Raw genomic sequence first — 14,220 nt, 5'->3', positions numbered from 1 at the left:
CCTCAGCATACGTAACTATTCAGTATTTGTTCAATAAATTCATGGATGAGTTCAGAAGTGACCAAACCAATGAAAATTGTTAGGATAAGGCCAAGTAATGGGAATATAAAAGTATGCAAAAGTCAGAGAAGTTTCACCAGGTCTAAGGGGTAAGCATCATATGATATGAAGAAGCACATAATACCTGACTGGCTTTGGGTCCCGGTTTTATTGTTATGTTGGAAGCTGACAACCCAAATTTGCAGGAGTCTACATTGCGCTCTTCCATTTTCTGTTATAAAATGAAAACATTCATAAGATTCCTTGGAGAAAAATAATAAGAAAGAAATATTTCTTATTTGCATAACACTTTAATCTCTTCAAAGCCCTTTTCACATATTTTCTTTCAGGCCAATTATCTTAATGCAGTCATTGTCAGATGGCTGTTGTGTTGATTCATATTAAGGAACTTATTGTAGAATGTCAAAAAGCCAGAAATATTATGAATACATTTTAAGTAGCACTGGTAAAGAAGTGTTAGCTACAGCTCAGTGGCTTCTCCTAAGTGGTTGTGCTGAGTAACAGGAGGATGGATGCAGTGCAGATCTACCCTCCAACACTGCTGAGCACAGTATATTTCAGATGACACAGAAGTGGGCCCGGTTACAATGGAATCACTTCTTTATGCTGTATCTATGCTACTCTCCTAATTTAGTTAACTAGAGAGTTAGCAAGTCAGCTACTAGCAAATTAGAGTCACATATGAAAATTTATAATCTTTGGATGTTACAATAGAAGTTAACAGCATTGAAAAGACACTATTAACTAACATTACAATATGGGAAAGACAGTCATACATACAAGATTAAAGGTCAGAAAATAGAAGATATTATTCAGTTGCCACTACGTCAATTAACTTGCTTAACTTTGAGCATATCCCTTCAGTTCTCCAGACATCAGTTTCTTCTGAAGAATATCCTGACACCCCTTCTAGCACTGAAATTCTCAGGAATTTGTAAGAACATGTTCCTTTCCCCTTATGTTTAGTGGAATGTTCCTAACTGCCAAAGTTAGGAACATTAACTTGAAACTGCTTCTGACCCAGCTTTAAACTTTTTTTAAGTGAACAACCTTGCATTTTTGTTCTTTGTTTGAGGTAGGTACAATTGTTCTTACAGAGCTAGCACTAAAGATAGATGTTCCCAAACAAGATCCCAGCTTCTTTAGATCAACCATCTTCTGATGGAGAAGGGACACTTTCTAGGACCAGGATCAAGCTCACATATAACACCAACGACTTTGTAACACAGCCCTATGTTAATTCCAGGGACATTGTTAAGGACATGGCTTTATAATGAGGACACTGGATCTTGTACATCAAGATCCAGGAGACTTATTACTGTTTTGCTTTGTGTCCGCAATTTTTCCACAGCAAGTATTCTCACTTTAACTTTCTGATACCAAGAAATTCCCCTATTACTCTATTTGTCCTTTTATTAATTTGGCCTCTAAAAAGCTAAAAATTTTCCCCAGCCAACATTCTATTAGCTTCTTCTGTTTTTTTTTATTTGACAGGCAGAGTTAGACAGTGAGAGAAAGAGACAGAGAGAAAGGTCTTCCCTCCGTTGGTTTACTCCCCAAATGGCCACTATGGCTGGTGCTACACCAATCCAAAGTCAGGAGCCAGGTGCTTCTTCCTGGTCTCCCACGCAGGTGTAGGGGCCCAAGCACCTGGGCCATCCTCCACCGCCCTCATGGGCCACAGCAGAGAGCTGGACTGGAAGAGGAGCAACTGGGACTAGAACCCGGTGCCCATATGGGATGCCGGCGCCGCAAGTGGAGGATTAACCAAATGAGGAGCCACGGCGCCGGCCCCTCTATCAGCTTCTTTCGAGGTGTCCATCATGCTCCTGCAATTGCTTCTATTCTTTTTCAGCTATATAGATCTGCCACATATATTTAGTTTTGTTTTATTTTGCTTTGCTTTTTGTGGAGGGCAGCAAATGTAATTAACAAACTAAGGGACAAATGAAAGAATATCTTCTATTTGTTTGTCACTTCATAATCTTCAAAGCCCCTTGATGTTCGTCTTCTCAAAGCTCACCACACCTCCACAAATGAGGCATTGCTATCTCCAATGCATAAATGAGGGAAGACACTCAGTCATGGTTTTGGATTCAGGATCCTGCAGCCAGAGTGTGGCAGAGGGCAGAACTCTTCACACTGTGTTGCCAGAATCCATGATGAGTTTCTACCCTCCAATTGCCATTCATATCCAGCTCAGGAGATTGAGCCAGTTGGCATGAAGGTCCCCCTGTTCCGTGTCTAGGCCTGTGGTGTACAAAACAGAGCTCGGAGCCACTTGTGGCTATTTAAACGTAAACGAAATAAAATCAACCACTGAATTCCTCAGTTGCAGAGCTGCATTTTCTGGGCTCAGTACCAACCAATGGCACTGCTTTGACTGTTTCTCTGAGAATTGTTTGGAGAACATTTGTACTATATTATGGCCTATCGGTAAGATTTAATTGTCAGAAAGTTTTGGTAAATGCTGCATATTATATTCCCTCTTGAGTATTCACATGACATCACCATATATTACAGAAATCCTACAGTCAAGATATCAGCCTAACTGTTTAAACAACTGTGCCTAAATTCATTTGATCAAGGAACCCTCTTTCGTGTTGCATTCATTAGCAGAGTTCTTTGGAGCAGTGCTTGGGAAATGCTGGTGGCATCAAACCCGCATTCATGCATTACTGTGAATCTTCTCTGGGTTTTAACCTTGTGATTATAAAGTAACTTGAAAATATGTCATTGTAAAAATTAAAAGAAAAGTAGGAAAAGGAGGAGGAGTTAGGGTGGGCATGAGAAAGGCAGGGAGGGTAGGATGGGAAACATCATTAGGCTCTTAAAGCTGTATGTATAGATGAAATTTGTTCCCTTTGTATAAGTAAAAAGAGAAGAGAGAATGCCGCCATAGCCCTAGTAAGGATTTGTTCAAGTTCTGCTCATTCAGTGGAACGAACTCCCATCTTACCCAAGCAGTGCCCTCAAACATTTTGAGGTCCAGGGGGTCTCCCTGGATGGTCCCATCAAGGAGGATGAGAGAGTGGCAGCTGGCCATGGCCGCACACAGTGGGCCCCACGGCAAAGCCTTGCCTGAGACAAAGCTGTGGATTTTTTGGAAACTGGTGGAGAAAATATTTAAAAGTTAAAATTTTCAATAAAATATTTTTTCACATTTTCCCTTAATCTTACTAAGATTAGAGCTACAATCACCTAACTTTTACATTCCAATCCCTTCAAAAGCTCCCCACACTCCATTTGATAAAGTCCAAACTCTAACCTGGTATTCAATGTCCTCTCTGCTCCAGCTCTACCTACATCTATAGCTTCCACTCTTCCTTATGTCCTTCGTGCCCTGAATTCTAGAGCCAACTTAAACTTCTTGCTATTTCTCTCCTAGACCAGAGATTTCACTGCCCTCAAGCCCCTGCTCACTCAATTTCTTTAGTTTTAACCAGACCATTCTGCCTGCAGAGTGATATTTATAAAAACCCTTCTTTGAGTTGGACATGAATTTTCTTCTCAACAGTTTGCCACTGGTCAATCAATACTGTAACTGCAGAGGGTTTAGATGTCATCACAGGGAATTTGTTGAGTTACTTGTAATCAGCCCACACAATGGCGGCGTTTCTAGAAGGCACAAGAACAGGCAGCTCAGAGCTGCCGCTGCACATCCTATAGAGCCACCTCTAAAACATCATGTACCCTAGGCCAGAAGTCTCTAGATAAATAGGGCGGTAGGGTTAGGAAGAAGACTACCTAGTGGTTTCAGGTAAGTAAGAGCATGCTTGAGCTCTAAGGGTGCTCACTGGTCACCCCTGTGTAGTTTGGTCCATTTCCTGAAACTCCCAGCCTGGACCTCCCACCTGCTGTCCTCCTGGGCAGGACAGACTGGTAAGGTTCACCTTCCTCTCCCCCCACCTTAGAACTGAATAGTGGTTGGGTTATATCTCTCTGTTTCCGTATCCCCCAAAGCTTCAGAGTGTTAGGGCAAGGGAGGGAGTTGAGGGATGGAAGCTGCAAGCAGCCTTTTCTCCTTACACTGCTTTAGTCAATAGAGGCCCTGCCTGACTGGACTAAGATCTGGCTGGGACAGAGCAGAGACACTTGTGTTGGGTTACCTTGCAGGTAGTTCACCGAGCCCCAACCCAGAGTATCTTTTGCAACAGCACACTGGTTGCCCTTTTTATGCTGCAGCTGGCTCCATCACTTTCTTGAGAAGTCCCTGCATGCTTAGATGAAGCTACAGTCTCATAGCCCTTATGATCAAAGCCATCAAAGGCTCCCTATGCTCTGGCTGATGCAGTCCAAACTTCTTAGTGTGGAATTCAGTGTCCTGTCTGCTCCGGTTCTACTTTGATGTACAGTTTCTATTCATATTCATGTCCTTCGTGTCCTGGATTCTAGAGCATAAAGGACATTTGCTGACTTCAGCAGCATCAGCCACTGTGTGGAGCCAAAACAGGGTATCCCAAGGCTAACATCAGTGGCGACTGGCCGCAGTCCAGCAGAATGGAGATACAGCTTGGGGATACTGCCTAAGGAGGGGCCCTGCTCCCCCTCCAGCCCTTTCAGGGGTATACATCTATGTGATTGTGCTCTCCTCTCCCTACTGCCAGCTTTTAGCCACTCTGTAAAATTTCTAGCTACACATCCATCAAAATTGGCCCCAAGGGGCATGTCAATCAAGTGACTTTCTTTGATCCATTGAATGTCACAACTAATTTCTACCTGCACCCACGATGTTATAAAAGTCAGGACTGTGACACTTGAATTAATCCTTATTGCTGCTTCTCTTCATTCTGCTACATCTGTCTCAATAGCAAAATTCCCATAGTCTGTATTGTACTTTCAAAGAGGGTGCATTTGTAATTTGTAATTTTTTATCCCACTAAACTGTGAACACCTTGAGGGAAGAGATGGAGTCATTCCTTCCTGGAAATACTCCCACCCCCAATACTTGTCCCACTAAGCCATCCAGAAAGAAGCCTTTGTAGTTTTTAATTAAGCCTGGTCTCAATTCCACTTATTCTTCTGTTACATTCATTTATCCCCTTAATTATCCACCTTATTCTATTTCATTTTTCATGTGGACTTTGAAGTTCTACTCTCCTTATATCTGATTCTGAACTTAGAACTCATTTAATTAAAGTTAGAATAATTGGGAGTGGGTTCCAGCCAATTATTTTATATATCCATCCCTCAAGAAGGGAGGGATAATTTGAATACCACCAAAGTAGCCTCACCAATCACACACCCCATCTGCACTTGAGGGACCTACCAGTTGTCAGCAGTAGGGACAGTCCCCCAGAGGTCCAACCCATCTTCTGTTAGAGTGCCAGTCTGCATAAAAATTAAATTGGGATTAGCATAAGATTTCAAGTTTTTAATTATATGATGATAAAAAAAAATCCCAAGCTTCCAAAAAAATAATGGTAGATCCAGGTGTCAAAATCCCATGTTTGTAAACATCCAATTTTAAATCAGGTGATAAATGATCCCTGGAATCTCATGTTCATAATTAGTGATTCTAGTTACTAACTTTGACAACAAAATGCAAGTGTTTTTTCTGTTGTTCTGTTTGTTTATTGTTGTGAATGCTGTGTTGTTAAACGGGGGAGGTTTAGTACATGACAACTCAACAAAACCAGCCCAAGTTTGACGCTTTAATTGGCAACTCTTGTCTTTCCAAAACAGAACTCAGAATTTTTTCTTTCTTTCCAAGACAGTTTAGTTCACAGTTTGCCATCTGGCTTGCAGTAATTTTTCTAAAAATGATGACTGTCTAGATTGATAATAAACTGTTGATAAAGGACTTTGAGACTGTAGAGAGAAACTAAGTGCTAATAACAAATATTAATTAATGTCCATGAATGAGTTTGATTGTTCAATCAAGAGGAAAATGGTCAGGAGATGTGATTTGCTGTATTATGTGAGAGTATTTGTCAGATATTATAGCAGACAGAGCAAAACAGAACTCAGCACTTTCAGCACTATCACTTCTATTTCCTCATTGGCTCATAGTTGCCCGTTAACTCAACCCTGGTGTCTTGGTGTGGAATCCCACTGCACTGGGCCTGTTGAATGCCCAAGGTGAGGAGGGTAAGTGGAGTGGCCACCACTGTCTCAGCACTACCCAAGCAGTGCAGTGTTCCCAAGCACCATGGAACACCATGTTTCAACACTGACACTCCAACCTCTCACATGACTTTTTAAGATCATCTCTGTCGTAAGACACTGAATTTTCTAGTTTTCCATCAAATGACGTCATCTTTACCCATAGCATATCACATTAGCATAATGTTTTAAGGTGCAGTGCTGACAGTCTCTCCGTCTCATGACTGAGTAGAATAAGTAGACACAAGTTAGATGTGAAGTAAGCAGCCCAAGAACACAGTGGACTATAGATTTTAGATGTAGGACCAGAATGCAGTCCTTTTGGAATCTTCCATCACTTGATTTGTTAGGTGGATTATGCAAGGCATGTGGAAAGACAAATGCCTGTTCTGGGGTCCTACATTAAAAAAAGGAAGGAGTCTTTGTTTCATTAATTCATTCAGACTTCATAAAGAAAGAGCTAACATGTTGGCATGAGTTACCCCTTGAGCAACTTTATTTTTTAAAGCTATTTGCTTCATTTATCTCCCTCCTGTTATAGGGCCCCAAACTGTGTGTTTAGTTTCCAAATCCTCTTGAGTTGTTCCATTTCAAGAACAGCAAGTTAATTCAAACGGAAATAGTTTCCTGATGACAAGATTATGTTTTTAAACATCAATATTTCAAACATGAAAACAGAGATGTTTCTGAAGCAGAACAGAAATGGAAGTATATACTTTCTCTATGTGAAAATGATCCTTATTCAATAAAACTAACAAAAACTAGAAGGAAAATGAAATTATAGTTGAGGTTCTAAAGGGAATAAGATAGGAAAAGAAAATCTCTTAGCATAAATACAAGCCCAGGCCTGAACATAAAAGAGCTTGTCATAGAGAATATTTAACAGTACAACAAAAAATAGAAATACACATGGGAACAAATACAAGAGGACATCAAAAAGTTCATGAGAATGGAATTCAAAGAGAAGTTTATTTTGATGTAAAAACTTTTGAAATTCATGTACAGTTTTTTTTTTAAATAATAGATGTTTTCCATGAACTTTCTGATGTTTCCTCAAGTGCCTGGATTTTAAAATATTTTGAACCAAAATAAACTTATCTTTGAATTCCACTTTTTAAGGACTTTTTGGAGTAATCTTGTGTACTCAGAAGCCCAAGAATAGACCTGGATTGAAACAACACTAGATGGATATTCTATTAATTGTGGAGTGCTTTATTGCAACATCATGGTGATGGAGTTTTCTAATGTGAACACTAGAAAGAAACTCAAAGAAAATTGAGGTTTAGCCTTCTTGGACTAAAAATCCACCCAGAAGCTAAGGGTCGGATTCAGCATTGGATTTCTTCCGTTGCTGATTCCCAAGCCAGAGGTCTTGGCACTGTCATGTGCCATCAGGGCATATGGTGTTTCACCAAGAAAGCCCAGGAGCAGGACCTCCACCAACACAGCAGAGGAGCTCGTGAGAACACAGAAGACACAGTTTGAGACAGGAAGTAAAAGGAACAGCTGCTGGGAAAAATTGTTTTAGAAACAAATATGTAATAAATATGCTTTATCCATCTCCCTCCTATACTCTAGACTGCTGGGTAAGGTAAAAGAATCCCCATTAGAAAACTTACAGGGAGTTGTTATCTGATCATGTATCTAACATGAAGCTGTTTTGACATTAGCCATTCTGGCCCCTGACTGGTGATAACTGAGGACTTTCTTTTACAAATGAAACAGGAAGAGAAAGAGGACTGAAGTTGTCTAAGATACAGACCACTTCCAAGTTGGACCAAGACTCCCCTCACTTGTCAAATCTACTCCTGGTGTGTCTCCGTCCTTATCCTCTTTTCTAGGACCATGAGTGATCTCCTCAGTTGTCCTCAGATGGTCCCCTCCCTCTAACCCCTTCCCTCTCATCCCATCTTGCCAGTTCCTCCATATAGAATGTGGAGGTTGGCCCCCAGGGCAGAACCCCTGATGCTGGCCTTCATCAGTAGCTGCCCTTGACATTTTGATGACCCATATGGGGACTTTTCTAATCACAGGAGCCAGCCTCCAAAGTGTGGCCCAACAGGCAGCAGCAGCTCATCTGAGAGAACCCACACAAGCCATTGTCCCCTTGATCATGCTCACAGCTTCTTTTTCAGTCTGGTCTTCAGCAACCAGTTTGCCAGTGCAGGAGCAACGGAAAGTTCCTGGCCAGGGCCGCTCTCTGGCAGAAATGAAAGGCCCCTGTTCTCACACACCTTGTACCCATTGCAATCACAGGTGAGGACCTGGCTTCTCCATACTCTGTCTCAGAGAACAGCTTGCCTGTGCAGGGGCAACTGAGGATTGTTAGCCAGGGTGAATCTCTGTTGGAGTCGGAAGGTCTCCATTCTTGGGTGCTTGGTACCGATTGCCCTTAGGAGTGAGGACGCCTTCTATTCCAGTATAGGCTCCCTTTGTCCTTCACCGAGGTTGAAAGCCCAGCGTGTGCCTTCCTTTTTGGGCTGACACTCTGGTAGAACCATCCTGGACTGCTAGACTTGACAGTTCAAGGGTGAGTATGGCTCTCTTTGTTGGTCCCTTTCCAACCTGGATTTGCTCCCCAGCATCAGAGTCTTTCCTTCTTGAGGAAGTACCCAAGCTTCTTTTCACCAAAGCAGCATCAGTAGCTCCCCTTCCGTGGAGGGGTGCCCCACTGACACAGTCACCCTGCGCCCTGCTCCCTGGTTAAATGGTTTTGAAGAAAGTGACAGTTGCCTTAATTTGGATCAGTTTAACACCAGACCCAAAAAATAAATTTTTCTAGTTTTCTTTTGTTAAGCCCCAATAAACACTTCCAAAATGGGAACATGTGTCCTTCAGCTCCATCTCTGCTGTGAGCTTTAAGGTAATCTCTTGTGATCTCAGCATTCTGTTAAATTCAGACTTCTCGGGTAAACTCTCTTGTGCTCTCTGGTGTTTTCCAGTTCCTTTTGGGAAAGCTGAGTCTTAAAGAGTTAACAAATGTTCTTGACTGCAGGTTTCTGACTGCTTTAAAATGGATGGGAATATTGTTTGCTCTGTATTTGAATGCCTCAGCTTCTATGTTCAAGAAAACTTACCTGTGATTTCTATTGTTTACAGTGCTTTGGCAAAGAGATAAAAGGGTTTACCTTTTCTACTCTACTTACTTCCTCCAAAATTCAAAACTTATGAGGCTATTTGGTTTTTCATAGCAATGTGATTGTTTCATAAGTTCAGTAAGAATCTGTTCTACTCAAAACAAGATATAGTTGAAAACACTGGCAAATCTAAAAATCATGCATGGCCTCATGGGCCCTCAGCATTGCAGTGAGTAAATGGAGTTGTCCTTCTTAGTAACCCCTAAAACTTCAAAAGATTAGGAACTATAGTTTAAAAAATCTAAATCTGCCTTGGAATAACATTTCAGTTTGAGAATTTTTCAAATCTGAGATTATTATATGATAAAGCAACTTTTGTTACTAGCTTAATGTAGATCAACAAACTATAATACACATGCTTTTAGTTTAACTCATTGTTTGTAACCCGGCTAATCTTGACACTTTTGTTGGTTTCGTAATATATTTTCCTTTTTGAGCTCTGTGCTACAGAACTACAATTCCCAACAAGATAATGTTGCCCTGGCATTCTGAGATGATGACCTGTGCCTATAGAACAGATAAAGCTAAGTGTAACAGTGGACTCCAGGTAAAGTTAACCTAAGCACCACTCCTTCTAAATTCTCTTTGCTGCTCAAATGTGGCTGAAATGGTTTCTGACACTGACTCCTGGTGGTCAAATCATCTCTGTCAATGTTGGACCAGATTAGCAGGCGGGTCTAATTCAGTCTGCAATGAGGGAAACACAGAACCCAGCTCCAGGGTGACTGATCACGCATATGCTCAGAAAACGCTATTGATCTCAAGAAGGGAATGAAAATCAAGATGGTGTCACTGGTGTCAACCTTAAACAAAATTAGATAACACCAAGAGGTTATAAAGGAAGGGTTCTTCTGCATGATTTCCTGATAGTAACTCACACAGCAAACTCTGTTAGAATTACACCCTCTACAGAGGGCCCCATTTCAAAAGAGATGCCAACGGGACATGATACTTACTATTCTCACACATTGTCACCCAAGGCTGGCTGATGTGTCTGAGAATAACAGCCACCTGTGACAACCTGATAATTCTTCATGGACGTTTATGCCTACATTTGCTGATCAAGAAATGTGACGCCTCAGAACAAACAATTCAGATTTCAATTGTAAGTTCTATTTTCTCTCCTGCTCCTAATGATTCTGCTAATATTTCTCCTCTTTGCCCTAACTCTTGGGCCTCCCCTTTTGAACAGACTAATTCAGTTCATCTCTAGAAAACCCATTCTCAGTGAGGAACTATTGCAGTTACAAATATACTCCTTTGATTGTAGTCCACTTTGTAACAGACACTGACTGTCCTGCCTACTGTCCCCTTGCAAGCATATGGCAACAGTCACCCTAAGAAGGGACTGACACTACAGGCGCACCCCTCTGTGTTACAGCAGTAGCCAATCCCTACCCACCTGCAAGCTCACTGCTCCCTTGCAGTGTGTTCAACAAACCTAGCTGCTGCTCTGGTGAATTCTTAGCCTGTGACACCGGCCTCGGTCGATTGCTTCCAGCAACATAGAATAAACAAAACACCTACACAAATGTCACTGTAGTCATCTTACACAATGAGAAGGGCTTCCATTCTCCTTCAAGACAAGGCCCCACTGCCTCCCTTGGCATATCAGGCCCTTAACTTGGGATCCCTCTCTTCCACTTCATTCTCTAGCAAACAACCTCCTTCATAGCTACAGCCCACTGGCTTCTGTTCCCCACATGGGCAGGCCTGTCGCAGTCCTGCCTTCATTCTGCTCACCTCTGAGCTGCGGCCCACTCTGATGATCAGAGCTTGCCTCCCACCTGGGGAGGGGCTGTAACCACTGTGCCTGATGCGTTCCTCACGTGTCTATGAAGCGCACGTCTTGTGACACGATCACATCTACACTCCTGTCTCCCTGCTTCTTCCTTCTGCTGCTCAAGAGTTGGGAGCAACTCATGAATGGGTCTCTCCACCAGCACTGCACAGAGCAGTGGCCCTCTGACAAAGGGGTTAACTACAAACTGGCAAAACACAGATGCTTCAAATACAGATGAATTGACGAGAGAGAGCGAGCAAGCAGGCAAGGTGACCTGTCCAAGCTGAGGGCAGGGTCTGGACAGCATGCAGCTGACCCTGACATTCCCCCAGGTGCCCCATAGGACCTGCTTTTTTGGGACCTGCCCCTTTAGCAGCAGTGCACCCCCCTACTCCCACCCCCGTGGCCCGGCATCTGCTCCTCCACTGCCAGCTTTCCAGGTCCCTATGCACAGAGTCAATTCCCTTAGTCCAGAGCAAAGAGGAAAGCAATGGCAGGAGGATGCGAACCCAGGCCATTGTGCACCCTCCTTTTTCCTTTCCAGAAGCAGACAGGGAGAAAGGGCTATGTTCACTTCAGCTACAGAAAAGTGCTTCAGGGAACAGAAATCTTCCTCACACTTTTTGCCAGAAAAAGTCAATCAGCCACAGAAGCCATTATAGTAAGAGATTATTTTAAAGTGCAAAACAGGAGCAAAATACTAAATTTCACAAGAAAAGGATCATGATGTAACCGCTAAGCCACTATCCAAAGAGTCCGGGAAGCAGGCTTCTAGAACGTCATCTCCCACTAACTCACTGTGTCACCACCTCTGGCATCAGCGTTCCCCTCCAAGGCCCTCCCCAGCCCTGGGGCACCTTGAAACCATTAACCTCCAACCTGGAATTTCAGATCATACTTTGTCAAAGCACACAAGGTTGATTTGCCCACACATGTTGATTCTCTGGGGTGAGATACAGAAGATTTCCTTCTTCTTCAGCCTCTTCTGGGCATACACGATGCCCATGGTCAGGGCAGCTGGCAGCACGGGGGGCACCGTGACAGTGAGGAGGATCAGGGCCATGGTTGCAGTGTCCTTTGGAGGCACCTGGGGAGAGGAGGAATATGCATGCAGGTAAGCTTACTTCCAGGCACCCTCCGCTGCAACCCACGAGGAACCCTAAAGCCCTCAGGCAGCATGTTCATAGTGAGCGGGCTCTCTGGCTCTGCTGCAGGGCTTAGCCTTCTCCTGGCTGAGACTAAGGAATGGGTGCATTACCTCCCAGTGCAGAAGCAAGGAGACCCCTCATCTATTCCAAGTCCACTCCGCCCTTTCCTGACTCTCTCTCCTCCTGGCATGCCCTCCGCTTAAACACCATGCCTTCTCTGCTCTTCCTACTTTCAAGCATATTGGAGGCTACCAGGATGCTGGAGCTAAACTTGGGTGTGATATTGCACTCAGCGCCTTGGCCATTGGTGTCTAAATCTCTTGGCTCAGCGGCCGAACTTCTTGGGTGTGGCAGCTGTGGCTCATTCAGCTTTGAATTCATCTGCGAATTCATTGTAGAATTCATTCTAGAAAGAAGGCCTAGCACAGACTTGGACACAGAGAAGGTGCTGTGTTCAAAACACAGTTTGATCGAATGCCAACCCACTAGATCTAGAACAAGATTCTGCTTAGCTCTCGCCATAGCTGTAGGGAAGACAATCATCAAGTGAGCTTTCCCTCACTTGACTGTAACACTGGAGCAGCTGCTGTGTTGGGACAGATATCTTATTTAATTACTCTTCTCAACCAGCTAAGAATATAAATACTTGTTATTTTTTCCACATAACAGATGAGGGAACCTGGGCATGAAAAATTAAACAACTTCCTCTGCCGGCACTGCGGCTCACTAGGCTAATCCTCCGCCTGCGGCGCTGGCACACCGGGTTCTAGTCCCGGTTGGGGTGCCGGATTCTGCCCCAGTTGCTCCTCTTCCAGTCCAACTCTCTGCTGTGGCCCAAGAGTGCAGTGGAGGATGGCCCAAGTGCTTGGGCCCTGCACCCACATGGGAGACCAGGAGGGGGCGCCTGGCTCCTGGCTTCGCTTCGGCAGAGCATGCAGGCAGTAGTGGCCATTTGGGGGGTGAACCAACGGAGGAAAGACCTTTCTCTCTGTCTCTCTCACTGTCTAACTCTGCCTACCAAACAAACAAACAAACAAACAAAAACAAAACAAACAAAAACAAAACAAACAAAAAAAAACTTCCTCAAGGCTACATGCTAGTAAGTGTGAGGATCTGAACCTTTGTTTGTCAGGCACCAGGGCACAAACACGTGAGTCCTGTGTGATAGCATCGGCCGATTCTTGTGTGTCAGGGTCCCTGCCAGGTCTGCAGAAGCAGCCCGCAAAGCTGTGCTCAGAGATTTCTCATATGCTCTCAGTATTAAGGCTTCTCCCTCTACAACCTTGACTACACTTTTTTGAAACTAACCATCATTTTAGCCATGCACTTATTTTTTTGAGTATTGGAAATACTGGTCCAAGTTCAGTAACAATTACAACTGGACATGCTCTTTGCCCAATGAAATCAAGAGATAGCTTTGCCTAACCCTCTTGAGACAGGACAAGCTCTTTGAAAAAGCTATACTATTGAAAAACTTATCTGATACTTACTTCATGGTACATGTATACCCCTAGGGCATAGAAAAAGCCCACGACACCAAGGCAGGCCAGGAATACCATGAACTTGAAGGCATCACTGTATAGTTTGAAGTTCAGAGGCCGGGGGTAGAGGATGGATCTCACCAAGTCCCCTTTGGCTGTGTTATAACCTACATGAAGATAATCACATTAATTTAGTTTCTCCCCAAACTGAAAGTGGTTTGAATGATTAAGAATCGTTAAGTGACTCATTGGAGTACGGAATGGAAACAGCATTGCCGGGATTTCGAAGTGTGCTTGCATTCCTTGCTGTTACAGGCCAGCGGGAGCAAGCCTCAGCATTCACATTGTTCTGTTTGATTTCTCTTGCTCAAGGCATCAGTGCCTCAGTGGCTCACATGGGCAGCTCCTCACTCACTCACTCACAAGGTGGAGGAAAAGAGGACTAAGGAGCTGAAGAATCAAAGAAAGTGAGATGCTGAGAAAAGACTTTAAAGCAGATATATGTT

General features: G+C 43.4%; 1 protein-coding gene across 1 annotated transcript in view; it reads right to left on the bottom strand.

Moving 5' to 3' along the window:
- ATP13A5 (ATPase 13A5) overlaps positions 1–14,220 on the bottom strand; it is a 100,266-nt gene that overhangs the window by 59,991 nt on the left and 26,055 nt on the right. The window contains exons 11-15 of the mRNA XM_062181248.1: positions 13,724–13,881; positions 11,984–12,172; positions 5,330–5,391; positions 3,020–3,170; positions 185–271 (exon numbers count right to left, since the gene is read on the bottom strand). Coding sequence (XP_062037232.1) covers positions 185–271; positions 3,020–3,170; positions 5,330–5,391; positions 11,984–12,172; positions 13,724–13,881 — 647 coding nt within the window. The remainder of the gene's footprint in view (positions 1–184; positions 272–3,019; positions 3,171–5,329; positions 5,392–11,983; positions 12,173–13,723; positions 13,882–14,220) is intronic.

The sequence above is a fragment of the Lepus europaeus genome, chromosome 2, assembly GCF_033115175.1.
Source record: "Lepus europaeus isolate LE1 chromosome 2, mLepTim1.pri, whole genome shotgun sequence".
Classification (NCBI taxonomy): Eukaryota; Metazoa; Chordata; class Mammalia; order Lagomorpha; family Leporidae; genus Lepus; species Lepus europaeus.
This window is presented reverse-complemented; position numbering and strand designations above follow the sequence as displayed.